Source organism: Tauraco erythrolophus, chromosome W, assembly GCF_009769465.1.
Source record: "Tauraco erythrolophus isolate bTauEry1 chromosome W, bTauEry1.pri, whole genome shotgun sequence".
Taxonomy (NCBI): Eukaryota; Metazoa; Chordata; class Aves; order Musophagiformes; family Musophagidae; genus Tauraco; species Tauraco erythrolophus.
In genome coordinates this window covers 1,073,095-1,095,986 of record NC_141497.1, presented here as the reverse complement: position 1 = coordinate 1,095,986, position 22,892 = coordinate 1,073,095, and the positions used below count along the sequence as shown (strand labels likewise).

The following is a 22,892-nucleotide window of genomic DNA, read 5'->3' as shown; positions in this document are numbered from 1 at the left end:
CCTGGAGGCAGAGGCAGAGGAGGGCCTCCTCGGGGATCTCGAGGGGGATTCCAAACAACATTACGATCAGATCAGTGTGCCTACTGTGGAAAACGAGGGCATCGGAAAAAGGAATGCCCTAAATTAAAGCCTGAGGTGGTTGCTGAAGCTAAATGATGGGGACCTGGGGAATCTACCCTGGTGGATCCACTGGTTAAATTAAAGCTGGGGAACCAGAATGAGGAAGTAGAATTTTTAATACATACGGGTGCATCATATTCTGTCTTAAATCAAGAACTAATACCTGTAGATCATGATTTTGTAACTGTAATAGGAGCCACTGGCCAGCAGAAAAAGGCTTTCTTTCTACATCCAATTAAATTTCAGATTGGAAAACAAATAGGGATTCACCAATTCCTTTATTTACCAGAATCTCCGAAACCTTTACTTGGACAGGACCTATTAGAGCAATTGGAGGCACAAATAATTTTTGCAAAGGGTAAAGTAGAATTCAAAGTGAAAGATGATCGATTAATCGAAGTCTTAAGTTTGGCTATGATCCAAATTGAAAAACAAACTGAAGGTACCTCAGAGATTGAAGAAATCCTAGATCAAGTGTATCCAGGGGTATGGGCTTCTGAGATTCCAAGTAAAGCAAAGAACGCTGTACCAATAAAGGTGGAAGTAAAACCTGGTTCTGGTACGGTTAGAATAAAACAATATCCTTTAAGGTTGGAAGACCAAAGGGGCATAAAGAAAATGATTGAAAAATTCCTAGAGTTTGGGTTACTGACTGAATGTGAATCAGAACATAATACCCCAATTTTACCAGTAAAGAAACCAGATGGGAAATACAGAATAGTACAAGATTTAAGGGCAGTAAACAGCATTGTGGAGGATCTGTATCAGGTAGTAGCAAACCCGTACACCTTGTTAACCAGTCTGAAAGAAACATATGAATGGTTCACAGTTCTGGATTTAAAGGATGCATTCTTTTGCCTCACCTTGGCCCCTGAAAGCCGTAATCTATTTGCTTTTGATGTAAAACTCAACTCACTTGGACATTGTTACCCCAAGGATTTAAAAATAGCCCTACAATTTTGGGGAACCAATTAGCAAGGGAATTGGAACTTTGGGAAAGGCCTCCAGGCAATGGCATTCTTTTACAATATGCGGATGATATTTTGATAGCTACAGAAAAGAGAGAAGAGTGTAAAGAATGGACTGTGAGTTTATTGAACTTCCTTGGATTAAGTGGTTATCGAGTGTCATTACAGAAAGCCCAAATCCTGCAGAAGGAAGTGATCTGCTTGGGACACCTGATTTCCAAAGGACAACAACAGCTCGGAAATGAAAGGAAGGAGGCCATCTGCAAGACTCCAGAACCAACTACAGTAAAGGAACTTTGAACTTTTCTAGGAATGACAGGTTGGTGTCACTTATGGATTCATGATTATGGACTGTTAGTGAAACCTTTATATGAATTATTGAATGACAATCAGAAACAATTAATCTGGACTGACGAGGCCAAAAGAGCATTCAAAGAATTAAAATTAGAACTGATGAGAGCCCCTGCTTTGGGCTTGCCAGATGTGACTAAACTTTTTTGGCTGTTTGCATATGAAAAACGAGGAGTGGCCCTGGGAATTTTAGCCCAAAGGCTGGGACCCTACAAGCGAGCAGTAGCATATTTTTCCAAACAATTGGACGAAGTCAGCAAAGGATGGCCAGGATGCCTCCGGGCAGTGGCGGCTGTTGTCATAATCATTCAAGAGACTCGCAAGTTTACCCTGGGGCAGAAAATGATCGTTTATACTTCCCACGCAGTAATTTCTGGTTTAGAATAGAAAGGCGGACATTGGTTATGACCGTCAAGATTTTAAAATATCAGGCGATCCTGATGGAGCAGGATGATGTGGAAATTGTTACATCTACAATCGTTAACCCTGCGTCTTTCCTGAGTGATAAACAGGAAACCGACCCCATCGTACATGACTGCATAGAGACAATTGAAACTGTCTATGCGAGCAGACCGGACCTGAAAGAAGAACCACTGGAAGAGGCCGATCATACCTGGTATATGGACAGGAGCAGCTTTGTGAAGAATGGAGTCCGAATGGCCGGGTATGCGGTGACAACAACTGATCAGGTAATAGAAGCAAGATCTCTCCCAAAAGGTACGTCTGCACAGAGGGCAGAAATAATTGCCTTGGTGAGAGCGCTGGAGCTTGCTGAAGGACTGCAAGTAAATATATGGACAGATTCAAAGTCTGCCTTTGGTGTAGTACATGCTCATGGAGCGATCTGGAAAGAACAAGGACTTTTAACCACACAAGGAAAAGGTATTAAACATGCCAATATGATACTGCGACTTTTAGAAGCAGTTCAGCTTCCGACAGCTGTGGCCATCATGCATTGTAAAGGACATCAAAAAGGTAACACTGACAAGGAGGTGGGTAACGAATTGGATGATCATAAGGCGAGGCAAGCAGCGGAACAAGGTGAGGTATTAAGTTTGATCCCGGAAAAATCCTTATCACTACCTGAAAAGGTAGAATATGATGAAAAAGCTAAAAAGCTTATCAAAGATTTAAAAGCTAAGGTTAATCCATCAGGATGGGCAACAGTAGAGGACAATCGAATAATAGTTCCCTTTAGAATACTATGGATGCTGATAAAAACTGAGCATGGCAAAACTCACTGGGGAACAGAAGCTTTATACAATTCTCTCTCTAAGCAAATAATAGCCCGAAGTTTATCTCAAACTGTGAAAAATGTGGTTAGGAGATGTGAAACCTGTTTAAAGAATAACACAAAGGTAGAGGGCCGGGTAAAGTTTGGAAACATTGGCAAAGGATGTGTTCCAGGTCAAAATTGGCAAATAGACTTCTCGGAATTGCCTAGAAAAGGGGGGTATAGATATCTGTTAGTATTAACAGATACCTATTCCGGATGGCCTGAAGCATTTCCCTGTTGGACTAACAAAGCCCGAGAAGTGGCTAAAGTTTTGTTAAGGGAAATCATCCCTCAGTTTGGAGTCCCTGAAGTAATTTCTTCAGACAGAGGGCCCCATTTTGTATCGCAAGTAGTACAATCTGTTAGTAAATTTTTAGAAATCAATTGGAAATTGCATATGACTTATCGCCCCCAAGCAAGCGGGCAGGTGGAGAAAATGAATCACTTAATAAAAACACAACTAAGCAAAATTTGTCAAGAAACCAACTTGAGATGGGATCAAGCCCTTCCAATTGCCTTATTAAGGCTTCGAACTAAACCAAGAACCAAAGAAAATTGAGTCCCTTTGAAATCTTATATGGGAAACCATTTCAAACTAGATATCAAGGGCAAGATCTCAGTCAAGTTGGAGAACTGGGCTTACAACAATATTTGATAGCATTAGGAAAACAATTGGAAGAAGTAAACAAAGTAGTGATGTCTACCAGGGCACAGGGATTAGATTCTCAAGTGCATACATTCAAACCTGGAGATTGGGTTTATGTTAAAACCATTTCAGGTCACCCCCTTGAGGAAAAGTGGAATGGACCATTCCAGATATTGCTGACAACCTACACAGCGATCAAGATCAGAGAACGACCTGCTTGGATTCATTACTCCAGGGTGAAGAAAGTGCCTGAGGAACAATGGACGGCAGAAACCACAGGACCAACTACAATAAGACTGACCTGGTGTTAATTGTTGCAATTCTGATAAGTATGATGAACAATATGAACTTTTGAGAAAGAATTCGCAAGGATAAAGAAAAGGGGGGAATTGTTACCCAACAATAAAGGGGTTAAAGTTTTTGTGTAAAAGTTTCATGAAGGGTTCAGTAGGCAGTAGGTGATTTACGCATACCTAAAGAAACTAACAAGATGACCATCCTTGAAGCTGTCAGGAGTGATTAAAAGGGAGAGAGACTCTTTATCCAGAACTGTCTGCCCTTGGAGGGAACATCCCAGAAACTGCATAAACTTTGTTCTCATGCTTTTCTGAACTGTGAACATGCAGTGACTTGGGGGAAAAGGTAATTCCAGCAGGGGGAGATCGCGACCACCGACTCAGGGACCAGCTACCCTAAATACACCCCAGACCCAAAAGAAAGGGGCGAAGGAAGAGGACTGAGCATGCGAAGTAATTTACATGTAAAGCGAGAGAAAGTTATCCAATTGTTTAAGAATATGTAAATATGTTATGAATTATGCATGATTGTAGTGTATAACTAAGTTTCTCTCCAGAAGCCAGGTGTGCGTGCCAGGAGGAGATATCCCCCGTGCACCTGGCACTGCAATAAAGAATATCTGCTTTCTAAAACTCCAAAACGAGTCTTGGAAAGTTCAACTTCCTTTTCAGGTATCACTATGATGGGTCAGAAAGGCACATCTTTGCTTTTAGTGCATTATTCTGAATACTAGTTATTTCTTAAGTCCACTTTGATGAGGGTATAAGACAGACACAGCAGGCTTACCTCAAGGGCTGTGAATTATTTTTGCACTGTGGGACTGTTTCCTTTTTATTTTGGCTTTGCTTTGAAATGTCCTAACAGCCCAGTCTGAAATGACGGTAATTTATGTAATATTGGAAACATACTTCTTCATGTCAGAAGAGGTAGTGAAGTGTTCAAATCCAAATGGGACTGTCAACCATCTGTATCTAACTGCTCATGTCCAAAATGTGCTGAGCTACACGATTTAGTTAATAGGACCTGGCAATATCCAGCTTTGGTATCAGGGACTGAGTTTTGCTGTTTCTTTGTTTTTACCAAATCAGGTACTATATCTGCAGTTGCAGGTGTGTGTCTGGGAGCCCTTTCAAGAGCAGTGTTTAAGTTGCAGATGCACATCTTGCCTGGCTTCTCCACAGCAACCATGCTTCTCAGGTAACTTCTGGGCTTGGTGATTTGCAGCCCCAATGCCGCCTTCTTCCATTTGCTTTATTTCTCCTGCTGCTTGCAATTTCCTTTCCTAAAGAAAGGAGGTTTAGGCAAATGTTGGGGTTTTTTTTTGTCAGTGTCCCCCAGTATAAGCTTGTCAACATTTTAACCTATTTCATTTAAACCTAACAGAGACACAGAGCTTTTGGAAATACAAGGTCTGTCAAGTTTCATAGCAAACAGCGGCTACATTAGAAAAGAAAAACCTTGTTAGTGCTCCGTCTGGAAGAAAGGCAGAGAAAGCTCAGCCCTTATCAGCACTATTTGGCTTCCTTGGCAGTAGAGAAATGGTGGGCAGCTGGCCAGCCAGCACATGTATAGCCCCGAACCAGCCATAGCATGTGCTGCTCCATGCCCAGACAGCAAGCCAATAAAAGTAGGTTGGAGACATAGAAGGGAGCTTTGGATATATTAGAAGTCAGCCTCGAGGATATAAGGGGAGAAGGGGCTGTGGATTTATTGCAGCAGAGAGCTGAAGGGGATGTCTGAGAAAAGTCCATAGAAAAATTGAGCTTAATTAATTTGCTGCTCATAGAACAAATTCTCTCTGAATGCAGTGAAACCTCCACAAAGCAAGTGCTGTGTTGGCTGAATAGCCTGTATCTGTTTCCAGGTACAACATGCCTGGAACACTTCCTTATCTTTCAAAAAATGATGGTAATCTGTTAGCAGTTCTGCATCGTCTGCAGTTGGTATCTTCTCTGTTTTACTTTTGTGTCTATTTCACGACCAGCTTGAATGTCAAACTGATGGAATTGAGGGAAAAAATACAACAAAAAATGAACAAGCTGCACATATTCTTCAAGCTGGGAAAATCCAAGGACAGACAAGGCAAGAGGGAGATTTCTGCAAGTCCACATCTATCATTCTGTCAAAAGGGCTAAATGATGGGAGAAGTGCCTCACCTGGCTCCCGAGAATACCAAGCCTGTTGAGATGGGATATGTGCTCAAAATGCTGAATCGTAACACCTATTTCACGGAGCACAGAAGCTGTTTCAGTCTGGAAGAAGAGCATGTCTCTGGAAAGCAAGCTGTTATGTTGGTGAGATGTGACCCCAGGTATGAGAAGTGGCCTGCAGTTGAGATATATGGAGGGGGGGAGGAATAAGGAAAAGTATCAAAAAGTGGAAGTGAAAAAACAGAGCATCTCCAACAGATTTACAGCAAAGCAGGAACAGACCTTTTCACTCAAAGAAACCCCAAATAAACCTCATTAAACTCCCATCTTGTGGCTTCCCACTCATGCTTCAGGGAACCTGCTGGGCATCACTGCAAGGACCTCTGCAGACAAAGCAGTGATGGGTTTTGCATGCCAACGGGTCCCTGGCTGCAAAGTTGCGGGAAACAGGCTCTAATTTACTTTTGGTGAGCCTGGGTGTTTACTTAGGCACAGGAATTCAGTTATATTACACCATTACCACAGAAGAGGTGGTTAAAGCTGTGAAGAGTCTACTGAAGGCAGTTGTTAAAAAAAAAAAAAAGCAACGCGAGAGGAAAATGGCTCTCTTAAGAGCCACTGAATATGAGGAGGGCAGCTCCAAGGCTGGTGCAGGCAGAGGGAGGCCAGGGAGGCGTCACCTTGGGGACCATCAGGATCACAGCAGCTCCATAGGGCTAGTCCTAGCCTGGAGCTGTTATGCCATTGCAGAAGATGAAGCCTCTGACAGTTTAAAACTGTTTCGGGTTGAGATCAGGGAAATGGGGCCTGCTGAGGGGCCGGGGCAGCAGAGCCATGCTGCCCTGAGGCCATGGCTGTGTGGACAGAGGGGCGTTGTGCTTCCTGAAGAGCTGCCATGGTTCCCACCGTGCACCAGCTCTCTGATGGAAGAAGTGTCACCCTCCCTTGTCCAAGGAGCATTTAAGCTTCGATTTAGTTAGGGTTTTGTTGGCCGCTCGAGGGAGGTTGGCCCACCACAGTCCCGGAGGTAATTTCTAGTGGGAAGGAGCGCACTACTTTTTCTCAGCTCCCACCCACGCCCGGCGCGGAAGGTTACGGAGGCTGGCAGCGGTGCACCCACACACCGCCAGTGCGGCTGCGCGCCTGCGGGTCGCTTAAACCCCCGCTCCTTTTCTCCTTTCCCGGTCAACCGCCCCTAGCGGGCGCGTGGGACAAAAAGTAACAGCCGGCGCTGCCAGTGAACGGTGTCGCCCCGCCGTGCGGGGCACGCAGCACCACCCACCCGTCTCCGTCTCCCTTCGCCTTGAGTGTTTTTTTTTTATTTTTCTCCTTATTTTTCTTCCGCCGCGGGCATTCGATTGGCGGTTTAATCCGCCAATCGGCGGTGCGGGTCGAGCCTCCGCGCCCACTGCCCAATCCTCGCCCGTTCTTTCTCAAGTGACGGGCGGCGTGACCATTGCGTTGCCTCCCCGCTCACCATCGAGGGCGGGGCACATCGGGAGCCAATAGGCTCGGTGAGGGGGGGGGGCGCGCAGGGCAAAGCAGCGTTGAGGGAGGAAAGCAGCCGCGTTGCTCGCTGAGGAAGAGGTTTGTTTTGGAGTGGTTTAGGCGGGCGGCTCGGCCGTGCTGCGGGAAGGGGTGCCCTGCCGGCTGTGTACGGGCTACAGGGGAACGAGCCGGGCCGGGCCTGGTCCCAGCGAGGGATGGGGGCGCCTCCTCACGCCTTCCTCCCCTTTTGTTGTAGTGGGCCCCGGCGGCGGCCTGGAGCTTGGGGGGCTGCCTCTCCTGGTGGGAAGGAGCGGCCGCGGGGGGCGGCTCCTGCCGGCCGCTCGCTGGGTCTGCGTGAGGGGAAGCGGGGCGGGGGGAGAGTGGAAGGTCGCTGTCGCCACACGCTGGAGTAGCCCCCGACGTGGGGTGGTGAAGGGTGGGAAGGGCTGGCTTGTGCCTCCCTATGCGTGTATGAGAGGTGAGGGAAAAAAAAAAAAGTTTTGCTTCTCCTTCCTTTTCACCTCTCTCTCTGCCCAGTTTTTTTTTTTTTTTTTTTTTGAGAGAGATCAGATGTCTTTTGTAATAGAATGGAGAGTACAGGCAGCCCTGTATTCGATACTCTCTGGGCTGGAAGAAATTGGCTACTGCAGAAAACCTTCCTAAACATTGCTGCCTACTTCCAGTAGAGAAACTGTGTTACAAACAGAAAAGCTTCATTCCAGATGGCGTTTTATTATGATTTTGACAGCTATAGTGTGAAGTAAGACCAAGAAGAGACTGAGAGAGAGCAGTTTCTGGGTCTCCTATCAGTTTAGTCTGAGGCTCAAGCTTGATTTAATTATACACTGGAGCAATATGAGCTTAACACAAGACGCTCCTCAGTGCAGAGTGAACTCTACTTATCAAAGGGATGGGGAGTCTGGCCTGTTTGAAGAACGTTTAGGCCTGTTTTGAAAGTGATCTTGAACTAATTGTTAAATTTAGTTGTTTGTGGTTTAACAAAGTGGAGAAGCTGCTAAGCTATACAGATAAGAACCTGAAACAGGTACCTAGGTACCTGATAATCAGTCCTGTGAATATGCCTGTCAAATTTAGCCTAGGAGCATTTAATTTCTAAAATAATGAAACTGACACTTGCCTGTTATACATGGAAAATTTTAGTCAAAACAAATGAGATGAGAAGGACTTAAACTGTTGTGCTTTGGAGTGCTCATTAAGTGCTTTTGTGGGGCTGTTAAGGTCTTTTAGTTTTAAGGAGCAATACTGTGAAGTTGTTCATCATAGGAAGGAGTTTGCTGCTTTGCAGAGACAGGTGAATTGCCTGACGGCAGTTGTGGTTTTGTCCTCTTGTAGTTCTGGAGAGTTGCTAAAATACATCAGTCCTATTAGTAATTTAATCAAAGGTCAGTAAAATTAACATCTCCTCTTCTTTCTCATGTCCCCAGTTGCATGCAATTTCAGTGTACTATGATTGCATGTGTTAATATAGTGTACTAATTTTCTAATAGCAATATAGCTTTTCGTTATTATATTTGTAATTTGCAGTAGTACTTCATAATGGAAGAAAAAAATTCAGCTTCTGAAGCTTTCATAACATCATGATAATGCTTATTTTAGTTCTGTGTATGAGAAGCATGAATTTTCTTATTTGATTCGTAATCAAACTTCATTAAACAAGAAGAAAAAAGTCTACTTTCAAAGTAGGTGGGTAATTCTGCTTTCAATTAGCTATATAAAGATAATACAGTTATGCAGAGTTTCAAGATGCATTGCAATACTAAAGCATAACAAACTTAAAAATTAATGTGTAAATTGATTCTATATATAGGCATGTTACAAAATCCTCATTGTAAAGCTGACCCAGAGGAAGACTTTTCTTTGCTCCTGTCCCCCTAGATAGCAAGCAGCCTGCCTTGAACTTCTGCTTGTGTCAAAGCTGAACCAGGACCTTGGCTTTACTTCTTGGAGCTTTGGCCTATGAGCTGGCCAGATGGAGCCCCTTGGGAGGGAGCTCTTTAGAGCCACTCCCCACTGCCGGCCTAATTGGCTGAAAAGCTGAACTGGGAGGTGGATCTGAAGGCATTGCTCAGTAGGACTGAATTCTCCTTCCCCGAGCTTTCCACCCTCATCTTCCCCAAAGTAAAAAAAAAAAACCAAACGCTCAAAACCCAGTAAGGGAATACTTGAAGCTGCCCTACACCATCAATTGCTAGTGTTTAAAACAGGATCTTTGCGGCAAAAGAGACTATCTTCTTTGGTTTGGTATTTTTTAATTTCTTGCCTATGCCTCTGAAGCATCTAATGTTGGCTAAGATGTTGAAGTCTTATAAAGCTCAGAGTGACTGCCGTTCTCTGTTTCAGAAACCTAGTGCGAGTGTTTCTTAAAACAGCAGTGGCGATGCAAACCTCCTGTTTCATCTCTGGAGCTACCCAGTATACTGGATTAGGAGTCTAATGGATTTCACTCCCAGGCCTGCAAACAGTTAAGAACACATGGAAAAGGGAGTAAGACTGCTTAATTTGGCTTTGCCACCAAAATAAATGATCCGAATTAAAGTGCGTGCCTGTGTTGCATTTCCAGTGATGCAGTCAATGCTAACACTGCTGTTGAAGGCTGGGGCTGGAGTCCTCCATCCACATTCTAGTAACTCATCTGATGTCAGCGTGGGTACTTACAGTACTGTGTGTGAGCTGGTGCAACTTGTTAACCTGAAAGAGAACTAACTCAGGAAAAAAAACCAACCAACCAAACAAAAAAAAACCCCCAAAAAAACCAAACTTGATCAGTTTTTACTTGGTTATCTAGCTTAATCTTTGTAGAAAGGTATTGGCACTGGTGCCAAGGTGATGGTGGTGCTGCAGGAAAGAAAGGAAGGAGACCTGGGCTTCCTGTGGCCGGAAGCTGTTGTGTTGGCTTGGCTCCCTATGAAACTGTACTGAGTGTCCTAGTCAGTGTTTAATTTGAATATGTTGGATATTGAGTTTTTCTTGTTTACTGCAGCCAGGGCTCCAGTGCAATGCTTTTGCAATCTGTAAAACCTGCAGTCTGAAATATTTGGGACAATTCTGTAATAATTTAACTTTATTGAAAGAATAAAAGTTCTTTTCTTATTCTAGTCTTGTGTGAAAAGGAATGCTTTGACTTTTTACCAGGGCCTCTACTGATAGGACAAGGGGTAATGGCTTTAAACTGAGAGAGAGTAGATTTAGATTGTATATAAGGAAGAAATTCTTCACTCTGAGGATGGTGAGGCACTGGAACAGGTTGCCCAGAGAAGCTGTTGCTGCCCCGTCACTGAAAATGTTGAAAGTCAGGTTGGATGAGGCTTTGAGCAACCTGATCTAGTGGAAGATGTCCCTGCCCATAGCAGGGGGGTTGGAACTAGATGATCTTTAAAGGTCCTTTCCAACCCAAACCATTCTATGATTCTCTGATTTAGGATAGATTATTTTGAATTACTTGCATAAAGTTACCAGTGTTAATCTTGAGTCCCTGTTAATTGGAACCTGTCTCCTTGTCCCCAGAAAACTACAATTCTTGTCTCAGTCATATTTTTAGGTGCTCTCAGAAGCTGATTTATGGAGGTATAATTTAGTTGAAACTGAAATGTCATTCCTACTGGATGTTCTACTTTGTGAAAGTTAAAAAGTTATGATTTAAAATCACTTGTAGAATATAATTTAGTGTTTGATTTGTTGGTCCTTGCTGAAACTGCGAAGACATGACAAGGCATGAATTAGCCATGAATACTGTAGCCTAAAGTATCCCAAATCAACCATGCTGTTTTGCAGATGGGAAATTTCAATAAGATGAAGTTGGTATATTTTTAGATAGAAGCGAAGTGTGTGCCTGTACAGGATGAAGAGGCATGTAAGCTGCCTTGAAAGCTCAAATTGAGTAGCCTGAAGGTAGTGTTAGCTCTTAGCTAAAACAAGGTATTTTCAGCTGACTGAGCTAACTTATACAGCTTGGAAATAAGGTAACTTTCTGGAGTTCAAATACTCATTTACTGCCTGGAAATAAGGTTGGTTTTGACTTCAATGTCATACTTCTATCCATAGGACCATTATGTCCTCAAGCAATTTCTAACAGCTGTCTGCCTGAAATAATATGGTTGATTTGGGGCTTATGTTTTAATACCTAAAACTAGCCTAATAGAAGCTGCAAAACCAAGATTTTTGTTTCTAAATGGCTATCACTTCTCTTTTAAATGATTTGAAGTGTAAATTGCAGCGAATGCTAAACATAGCCCAAGTTTCAGCATCCCTTCTAATCTTTCATTTTATATAAACATCCTGATCAGGTAGTTGATACTGAATGAAAGGCTATCAAAATTGAAAACAGGTAGTTCTGTTACTCAGGTGCCTGCAGACTAAGATTTTAAATATCCTTTAACAAAATTTGAAAGACATGATGATTTTAAGTATTGCCAGTTGAGAAGATTCATTATCTGTAGGTCATTGAACTCTAGATTGAAAGATGGGAATAAGCTTATTATCAAACTTAATTTGTGAATGAGTGAATTTCAAATCGGTGTCCCCAATGGAACAAAAATTGGTGGTTATTTAAAACAAGACAAACACAATGAGAAAAGGCTTGTGAAATGACTAGCTATTGGAAGACTTCTGTCAACCTGTAATGACTAAATGACATTCCAAACACAATTTTGCTTGCTAAATTAATTTGGAGATGGGCAGAACACCCATATATGTATATGCAATTTGTCAATCGTGGAGAATTTTAATAAATTACTAAAACCAACCAGCCTAGGCACAAAGCTAGACTCAAATTAACTTCTGTATTTTCTGGAGTTGACTTTAGCCAGAAAAGACTTGAGGAAAAATTAAATATCTAATCGAACAGTAACCTTAGTCTGTGCTAGCTGTTGAAGAGTCTGCAGCAAACTTGCATTTTAACTTTACTGATTAAGTACCTAACCATGATGCAGACTATTTCTGAACTATTATCTGACTTGTTTTGGGATGCAGTGCACTATGGTATTTGGTAATGAAAGGTCCGAAGCAAGGTATTTGTTTCATGTGAAAACTCAGTGCTAATGTGTCTCTCTTGGTTTGTGTTTTTAGGGATCAGACGGGAATCTCTAATTTATTGCTTGTTGAGTGTTCTGTCTGGTGAAAGTCATGTCATCCATATTGCCATTCACTCCACCAGTTGTGAAGAGACTTCTGGGGTGGAAAAAATCTGCTGGTGGCTCTGGAGGGGCTGGTGGTGGTGAGCAGAACGGTCAGGAGGAAAAGTGGTGTGAAAAAGCAGTGAAAAGCTTGGTCAAGAAGCTAAAGAAAACAGGACAGCTGGATGAGCTCGAGAAGGCAATTACCACTCAGAATTGCAATACAAAATGTGTGACAATACCAAGGTAAGTGCTGTTGTGTTTGAAATTGTTACAGCTGCTTAAGAAATGACTAAATGGATGTCTAGGCTATCCTGTGAACAAATGACTAAAAAATCAGTTGCATGCTTTTGATTCTTTAAAACCTATTTTGGTTTTATGTAGTACTTGCTTACAATTGAATCACATGCTTTGTAAAGTCACAGTTTCTAATAATAACTTTACATTTAAGTTTTCATTGCTACATAGATTCCATTTATATGTATTCTGATGGTACCTAGTGCAACTCTTAGTTTGTAGCACTGCCTTATGCTTTTATTTAATAACCTTGTCTATAATTGGAGGGGCATACTTGAACCTATGCTTCCATTTAAAAAAAAAAAAACACAACCAAACAAAAAAACCCAAACAAAACTAGTTTTTCCTTGGTCAACACTTCAGTCATCTAATTATGTTCAGTTGTATATGGTAGTTTCATTTAAGTCGTACAAGCTGTATCCATTCTCCCTTTTAAATGGAAATTTTATTTTTGAAGGCAGGTTGTCTGAAGGCCGGTTTATTTGCTGTAATTATTATTTGTTATTGGTTAATGAAAGTTCTTTTTATTTAATAATTTGGAGTATTTCTAGAACTGCTCTTCTGCTCCTGATACGTATATGCACTTAGGTGAATGACTTGCATTCTACCCCTTTGACTTTCTTAACTTAATTCATAGCAACAACTGTGTGAGAGGCAAGGGTTATGTTTGTAAGTATAATGCAGTCTGCTCTTGATTCGCATTGTACAGAAATCCCACTAAGGTGTGCATAAGCTCATTATGTGTGACGTAAGTATCAAATCACTTCACAGGTGTGTTTTTCTGTGAAAAAGTTAGAGGATCTGGTGGCACAGGTATATTCTGGGCACTTAGCCCCTTGACACTTAAAATAATTTCTGGGGGAGAGAAACTGCATCTGGTTTATTACCTTAATTTCTGTATTAGCACATTCATCTCAGCTACTTTTAAACTTCCTATTAATCATAGCGCAAACTAGATTTGACTGGTATCATATCAAATGTGTTATAGCTGTTATCTGGTAATGGTTTTAGCATTCTTTTAGATTTGACACAGCTTTCTGGGAAAACCATGAGTGTGCTCTGAATGAATGACTACTTTAATTCTGTTCTCTCTTTTGTGTTCACATTTTGTTTCTAATGCTGCCTTCTGCTTGTATTTTCTTCCCTAGAGCTTTCTTATCTTAGTGTATATCAGTAGACTAAGATTGGAACCTGTAGGGTTATATTTCTTGACTTGACATGAGATGACTCAATGTATTTAGCAAGTCTTTACCATGGCAAAGACAAAATGCTTAGTTGGAAGACGTTTCATATGACAAGCTAAATATGCCATTTACTTGATATAAAGTGTGCATCTAACTTTTAGAGTTCTGAGAAACTTCCTAGAGCTCTCCTGCAGGGGTACTGGGGCAGTAAATATTGCTATTTGAGAAGAATGGTTGTCTAAATTTAATTTTAAAGATGATGTTAGAAGATAAAATCAGTATGCTAATATTTTTGCTTGTTTTGTGTTTTCTTTTTTTAAAACTTTTTACTAATACTGTTTAACTCCATGTAGGTATTAACACAACAGTTGCAAACACTTGTCATTCCCTTAACAGACATTTCAGTTGTGGTTTCACAAGTTTTTGGTCCCCTTGGAGATTTCCAGAGAGTTTGATACAGCACTTAACTCTAGTATACTTTTTCATCATTGAAACCTAGAACAACTAAACACCTACAGGCTTCTCTCAAAACTGAGAGCAACTTGGACAAAAGTTGAATTCAATTGCCTTGTCAGAAATCTGCATATACTTACTGTATGTCATTGGTAATCCTGCTGCGATTAGGGTTGTTCTGTTTCTGTGCTGTTTGTCAAGGTGACCACATACTAAGTGAGGTTGATACTGTGTGTACTATGCAAAAGCTGCTCGTGGTAATTAACACAACTTCTTATGCAGACTAATAGAGGTTCTGAGCAAGCAGAAGCAAACAGATGGAGTGGGTGTTGGCATTGCACAGCATAGGTGCTTAGCTCTTCTTAAATGGGTCAGTAATCTAGAGCAGAGGCTAAATAAGTACAGAGGTCCTTTTGACACTAGCTAAGTAATTTGTAGTTATCTTGCTGAATCCTTCCTGCAAGCCAGTGGGATTCTAATCGCATAATCCCTGTGTATCCTGAAACTAAATGTTGATGTGTGAGTTCACATTTCTAAAATACGTAATGAATTTGGTGGAATGTAAGATCCCGTCTTTATGCTCTCCCTTGCAGTTTTGACACAAATGGAGCACAAGAAGCAGTCAGTGAAGAAACAGCATGAACATCCATTTATATAAGTTGTCTTCTAATGGAGCAGTTTATTCCTTATTAGCATGGATTGCTCTGTTGAAATAAATACTTTGTAACTAGTGATAGCTAAAATCCAAGCTTTTAACAAACCAAACCATGCCATGCAGTGAATAGTCAACTGATATATTCATAGTCTGTCTTCATTATTTAAAAAGTCGTTTCAGTGGTGACAGTACAGGGTATTGGAATCCAAAGTAGGGAAACACAAATCATTAGTTTCAGTGTCCCAGTATTTTGGTATGATCAACTGTGTGTTTTTTTCTGTCTTAAAAAGAGTATAGATATGCTTCATGATTTCTTCTTTATCCTTTTAAATAAGGCTTACCAAAATGCAGTTGCTTTTGTAAAACGCCTGATAATGTACAATAGTACGTTTAGTTAGTTTAGTTGGAGTAGGTTTGGAATAATGTTGACCTGGGCTGTTGTAGCTCTTATATTTTTAAAACTTAAAAAAAAAAAAAAGCTAGGGGAAGGGAAGCATTGAGTTTGGACTCCTTTGTGATGTCTTATGTTCCTCTAGAGCCTACATATCTGAAAACTAATGCAGAGCTGACTGTGTCCTCCCTGAGCTGTAACTGGGTACATTGATATCGCATGTTGAATTGTGCTTCCGTGCCAACATTTGGGTAGTGTAACAACTGTAATAGGATATTATTTTATATGAAGGATGAGTAGTATTGAGATGACATGCTGTCCTGGGTTTGGCTGAGAAAGAGTTAACTTTTTTCATGGGACACAACGAAGGCAGCTGACCAGCCTGGCCAGTAGACTATTCAGTACCATGTGACATCATGCTCAGAGTATATATTGAGGGAGCTAGCCGGGGGAGGGGGTTGGTTTTGGGTGTCTGGAGCGGGCTTGGTTCCAGGTTCTGCGTGGTGAGCAGTTGTAGCAGTCGTTTCATATTGTTCTTGTGGATGTACACTTGTGCTTGATTATACTTTTCTTTCTTTTCTGATATTCTATTAAATTGTCCTTATCCCAACCCACTGGTTTCATCCCTTCCTCCTGATTTTCTCCTCCCCACCCCACCAAGGGGGAGGAGTGAGCAAGCAGCAGTGTGGCAATTTAGCTACTGGCTGGGCTAAACCACAACACCTGCCCATAAGGAGTACTCTCCAGGTACAAGGTAGTCCTCACTTGTTGCATGTAGTAACCCATTCACCCCCAGAATATTCCATCTTGCGCTGTGCTTTTGCTTACCTGTTGTTGAACCTGCAGAGCACTGCTGTATCTCCTTGCTGGCAGCTTCCCTGTTCTACTGCTGACTGATCTGCACAATGCAATGCTGAACTGAGGCATATGTATAGGTGCATCTGTTTTTCTTACAGTATATGCCAGAGGATAAAGAGAATGGTGCCTCCCATCAGTCTCAGCATCTCTAGCTTTCATTCATTTTAGTTTTGCGTAGTGGATACAGCTTTCATGCATGCACTGACAAAGACTATTTGTAGTTGAGAGGAAGAGGGCAGCTAAAAGATGCATCTATAACAGTATATATTTTATTTTTCCAGATGTTTGTGTACTCATCTCAGTACTATAGAAGGGTTTGATACAGTGTCAAACAACTTCCTGATTGATAATTTAACCAACTTTCTTCTTGAACAGAGAAAACTTGTTGACATTAATAGCAGTAGTTATATTACAGTTATTATGTAAACTTGGTTTTGATACTATATGTGGAACGCTACTTGGCATTTGAATCTTAGCTTTAATGGGAGGTCCTGAGTTTCTGCAGAGGAGGTAAATTTTATCACTGCTTTATATAAGAGGAAACTACAGCACTAAAGCAAAGCCATGTTGAATGCTGATGAAAAGTAATCTGGCAGATTACTGACTGAAGTAAGGTTTTAAGATTAACTTCCTTAAAACCCAATTCAGAGATTCTTTGCTGGGGTGCTAGTATCATGCAAGTGCTTTAGAGTCATAGGTGAAATGCAGCAGTTGCTTCCAGTGTGGAGAGAAGGCTAATACTCTTGTCAAACCCTTGCTTTCTAACCTGCTGTGCCATTAGAGTTTTAAAGTTTTTTCTTGCTTAACAGTTCAATATGTATGTAGAAAATGTCTTATCTGTGCCCTCTGTCCTTCTTGCTTAACATGAGGATAGCATTCCTGTGCTATGTTTCCTGGTTGTCAGAAGCTTATTTTTGCTTTGTTTCCTGCAGCCTCCCAATTCTGACTTAAGTGACAGAGATAGCAAGAGGGGCTCAAATCCTGCTGCTGTTTTTTGAATAATGTAGCTGATTTGTGGAATTTACAGTCAACAATTAGACTTCTGAATCACCTGGCTTCTGATTAAAATGAGATGAGATCTGCATTTTTGTACCATCTGGAGGCAAAGAAGAAACCCTAATGGTGTTGTGGTTTAGCTCAGCCAGCAGCTAAGCCACTATGAGGTCACTCACTCACTCCGCTCCCTCAGTGAGGTGGAGAGGAGAAAAATGTAACAAAAGGCCTGAGGGTCGAGATAAGGACAGGGAGGGAGCACCCACCAACCATGGCCCCGGGCAAAACAGACTCAGTTTGAGGACAAATCAATTTAATTTGTTAACAGCTCATTCAGAGAAGATAAGGAAAAACAAAGCCAGATCTTAAAAACACCTTTCCCCAACTCCTCCCTTCTTCCCGGCTCTACCTCCTCCCCCAGCGGCGCAGGGGGACAGGGAATGGAGGAGTGCAGATCAGTTTGTCACACATTGTTTCTGCTGCTCCTTTCTTAAAGGAGGAGGACTCCTGACACTCTTTTCCCTGCTCCAATGGATCCCTTCCTCACGGGACAGTCCACAAACTTCTCCAACATGAGTCCTTTTCACAGGATGCAATCCTTCCCCATCGGATGGATGCAGTGCGGGCTGCTTCCCCACAGAGTCACGGCTTCTTAGAGAGCTGCCACCCGCTCTGACATGGGGTTCTCCATGGGCTTCAGATGCCTCTCTGCCTTGTCATCAAACTCGAGCAGCTCACAGAGACCATTCTCTACAACTTCCTTCAGGCACAGGCATCTCTGCTCCAGTGTGGGCTTCTCCAAGAACTGAGTAGGTCTCTGCTTCACTGTTAATCTCCACAGTCAGCAGAGGGGCCGTCTGCGTCTCACCACCAGTTGCAGGGGAAACTCAGCTCCAGCACACCTCGTCCTGCTCCATCTTCACTGTCCTTGGTGTCTGCGTGGCCGTTTCTCTCAGGTCTCAGTCCTCTTGATGAACCATCAAGGAACTGTCAAGGTCCCTCTGGATGGCATCCCTTCCCTCCAGCGTGTCCACAACACCACACAACTTGGTGTCATCTGCAAACTTGCTGAGGGTGCACTCGATCCCGCTGTCCATGTCGCCAACAAAGATGTTAAACAGCACCGACCCCTGAGGAACACCACTCGTCACTGGCCTCCACGTGGACATTGAACCGTCGACCACAACTCTTTGAGTGCGACCATCCAGACAATTCCTTATCCATTGAGTGGTCCATCCATCAAAACCATGTCTTTCCAGTTTAGAGACAAGGATGTAATGTGGGACAGTGTCAAATGCTTTGGATAAGTCCAGGTAGACAATGTCAGTTGCTCTTCCCCTATCCATCAATGCCGTAACCTCATCATAGAAGGCCACCAAATTAGTCAGGCAGGATTTGCCCTTAGTGAAGCCATGTTGGCTGTCACCAATCACCTCCTTATTTTCCATGTGCCTTAGCATAGTCGCCAGGAGGATCTGCTCCATGATCTTGCCGGGCACAGAGGTGAGACTGACTGGCCTGTAGTTCCCTGGGTCTTCCTTTTTTCCCTTTTTAAAGATGGGGGCTATGTTTCCCCTTTTCCAGTCATTGGGAACTTCACCAGACAGCCACGACTTCTGAAATATGATGGATAGTGGCTTAGCAACTTCATCTGCCAGTTCCCTCAGGACCTGCGGATGTATCTCATCAGGTCCCATGGACTTGTCCACCTTCAGGTTCTTTAAATGGTCTCAAACCTGATCTTCTCCTACAGTGGGTGGTTCTTCATTCTCCCAGTCCCTGCCTTTGCCTTCTGTGACTTGGGCCATGCCGCTAGAGCTCTTGCCAGTGAAGACTGAGGCAAAAAAGTCATTGAGAACCTCAGCCTTCTCCATATCCCGGGTAGCCAGGTCCCCCGTTTCCTTCCGGAGAGGGCCTACGTTTTCCCTAGGTCTCTTTTTATCACTGACATCTCTATAGAAGTTTTTCTTGTTGCCCTTGATGTCCCTGGCCAGATTTAACTCTATCAGGGCTTTAGCTTTCCTAACCTGATCTCTGGTTGCTTGGACAATCGCTCTGTATTCTTCCCAGGCTACCTGTCCTTGCTTCCACCCTCTGTAGGCTTCCTTTTTGTGTCTGAGTTGGTCCAGGAGCTCCTTGTTCATCCATGCAGGCCTCCTGGTGTTTCTACCTGACTTCCTCTTTGTTGGGATGCACCACTCCTGAGCTTGGAGGAGGTGATCCTTGAATATTAACCAACTTTCTTGGGCCCCTCTTCCTACTAGGACTTTCTCCCATTGTACTCTACTGAGGAGATCCCTGAAGAGGCCAAAGTCTGCTCTCCGTGTGACTTGGAGAGCCTAAAGGGCTGTTCTTGATGTTCAAGTGTCTAATGCTATCGATACTTGACGACTTTTGTTATACTTGCTTACAGTGTCCAGGAAATAAATTCAGTACATCTCAATTTTGTTCTGTTTGTGATGTATTCTACAAGGATTCAGATACTTAAAACTGCAGAATCTGGTGAAAGTTCATCAAACGTGTGAAGGCAAGACCATTTGACATGGTCAGAATTCTCTAAAGAAACTGATTTTCTCTATTATGCTAGTGTTATTCCTTTGTTTGCTTGTCCTGCAGCCCTTTCTTCATTTCCTGCAGTGAGTTAGCTCTATGGATAAGATAAGCAGCCTAGGCATAGCTTACAGCGCATGTTGAATTTGTTTCTTGAAGGCTGACTCTCTTTATTAGTCAATACGAGCCTCCATACATGGAACTTATTTGTGCTGATTAAAGTGTCTACAAAGGAGTTAACAGAAGTAGTAAACTGGGCAAAGACCTGTTTAAAGATGGGACTAAAACTGAATGGGCCTGGAACTGCTGTTTGAGAACAAACAAATCTTTTAAAATGATGACATTGATGCTTTTTTTTCTTCACATAACTGAGTAAAAAGTAATTTCTAATTTAGGTGTAAAGGGCACAGTTTTTCTTGAATATAAGCTGTGCTACCAGTTAGCATGCTTGTTGAGTTTTGTTTGTTTGTTGTTTTGTTTTGTTTTTTAAATTCCCTGGGAATATTTATTAGGAAAGCTATCACATAAGTGCATGCAGTAACCTAGTTTTAGGGATGCTTTTGATCACCCATAGAGCAGAGTTGTCAAGCTAATGTGGCTTCTAGAATAGATTGTTTTGAACTTTTAAGATCTTTCCCCAAAATAGGTTACTTCAGAGGATAGCAATACAGAAATTCCTTTGTCCCTTCTCAGGTTAAAGCCATAGGAGATGGGTGATTTCAACAATTACACTGGGGCATGGAAGCTTCCTCTGGAAACTGTTTTAGGAAAGTTCCAAACATCTGCTGCTAAGACAGACAAGTGAGTTAACTAGGAGGACAACAGCTGGCAGTTGTATTGACACAGTAGATCCTAAAATAACATTGCTATCCAGACAGAGGTGAAGTCTGTTTTCCCAGAAACAGAACTTGACTCTGTTAATTTGTAGCAGAGCTGGGATAATTCACTATTCAAGTTGGAGATGGACATGGATTCTTAATCATAGCTTGCAAGTTGAGAACTGTTATATATCAAGAATGTCCTCAAACCATATACCCTATTTCAGTCTGGATGCATTTGCTTAGATGTAAATTTGTTCTATAAATGTTTGAAGACTACAGTTGAACATCTTAAGCTTTCTAAAATAAGTATAGCTATTTTAGACAGTATATCAGACTACACTAAAGCACCATTTTTATTGCTGAAATTATAGGAAGAGCACGCTTGTAAATTGACTCTTTTGTCTCATGACAGGATTGTTGAGGCTGAAGCAGAGCCCCCTCTGCTTTTCTCTTGTTGGAATTTCAATAAAAATAATGCTTTAGAACAAAGTCAGAGAGATCTTTCCTGGAAGTATGACGAGATGTCTGAGATTTTGGGGAGTGTTGGCCAAGATTAGCTTCAGAATCCCCTGATCCTTCTTGTGACAGCTGATGCTATGAAGACTTTGGATGTGTTCACTGGAAAGGTGTAGCAGGAGGATCAAATTACCTGTGCTCTTCTCAGTCCCATAATTATGGTGAGACTTGAATGTTGTCTCTACATTCTCTGTAAAAGAATAAAGGAAGTTCTTGGTACTTTCTAAGTGTGTCACACCAGGCTCTGGCCTCTGCAGGGCAGTAAGGACAGAATGATGGTGTGCTTTGCAGTGACTTCCTATTGTGTATATTATCAATAATATAAATTTAAAAGTATTAATGATATTAATATATATTTATAATTATTTGTATATATTAAGATAAAATACTATCTGATCTAGGTGGTCCTGCTCTGGCAGGGGACTAGATGATCCTTTGAGGTCCCTTCCAATCCCTAACATTGTGATTCTGTGAAATAAGTGATACACAGTACAGTTGCTCACCACCTGATGACCAATGTTTGTCCCATCCTAGCAAGTGATCCCAAAGCAGATAAGTCCCAACACTGCAATCCTGGATGAGTGAGCCCTGAAAAGAGAGCAAGAGAACCCAACTTCCCAGTCAACCGTCATCTATATACTGGGCATGATGCTGCATGGTATGGAATACTTCATTGACCAATTTAGCCCTCAGTTCTACGACTAAGTTCAAATCATAAGGGGAGTTGTGGGCTTTTGCCCTGGCTATGCTTCCCTCCCCCAGCCTGTTGTGCTCCTGCACACTGGCAAAAGCACGGGAAGCTGAAAAGTCCTTGCTGTCTCAGTACTAACTATAAACATCAGTGCACTATCAACATTTTTCTCATAACAAATCCCAGACTGAAACCAAAACACTAGCTACTAAAAAAACCTAACTCTATCCTAGCCAAAACCAGGACAGTATGACATCTCTTCATCTCAGAGTTGACCCTGTGTACTCTGACAGCATATCAGACTACACTAAAAAATTTGAGGTTAGCCTCACATTCCACTGATTCAACAAATCCCAACCCCATAGTGTACATGGGACATCAAGAACATACAGTTTCAAAATGGCTTGTTTGTTACCTGGGCCTACTACTAACAAGGACTGTGCACTCTGCTGTGGGATCTGTGTTCCCCCTACTCCGATCACAGCTGCCAGGGCTTGTATCAGAGGCCAAGAGGGTGGCCAGTCAGAATTTTTTCACTATAGATACATCAGCCCCTGTGACAACAAGGACAGAAAAAGCCTTCCCACTAATGATTATTGTTAAAAGAGGTTGTGTGGCTGTGACTTTCTGTCCAAAAGATTTTTGGTTGGCCTGTACTGCTAAATGCTTCTATACCTCTAGCTATGTTACATAATGGAGGTGATGTGGTGCTTCAAGGCATCAAAAGTAATTGGGCTATTCTTCCTCCAGACATGGTTTCTTTGGTTTTTGGGTTTTTTTTTTCTCAGAATCAATTACCCCTGGGAGTACAAACAATCCTGATTTTGTGGTGGATGATCATCCTAGCAATAGTGCACATAATCCTTGTGATATAAGACCAAAGACACCAGTAGGAATTAAATGCACCAACGTGTCAGTGATGACTGTTGATCAAAACATTTAGCTGCTATTATCTCTGTTTTATAGTGTTCTGAGCCCACATTCTGACACGCCTTTATTAAACCTGCAATTGTTTTTGCCCAATTTCTGATAGGATCAAGAGCTCGTTGGCAGTC

At 42.1% G+C, this 22,892-nt stretch overlaps 1 protein-coding gene across 1 annotated transcript in view; it reads left to right on the top strand.

The window, feature by feature from the left end:
* The first annotated feature begins 7,357 nt into the window (after positions 1 to 7,357).
* LOC104374688 (SMAD family member 2) overlaps positions 7,358 to 22,892 on the top strand; it is a 79,639-nt gene continuing 64,104 nt past the window's right edge. Inside the window, exons 1-2 of the mRNA XM_086630245.1 lie at positions 7,358 to 7,395; positions 12,382 to 12,674. Coding sequence (XP_086486371.1) covers positions 12,439 to 12,674 — 236 coding nt within the window. The 5' untranslated portion in view covers positions 7,358 to 7,395; positions 12,382 to 12,438. The remainder of the gene's footprint in view (positions 7,396 to 12,381; positions 12,675 to 22,892) is intronic.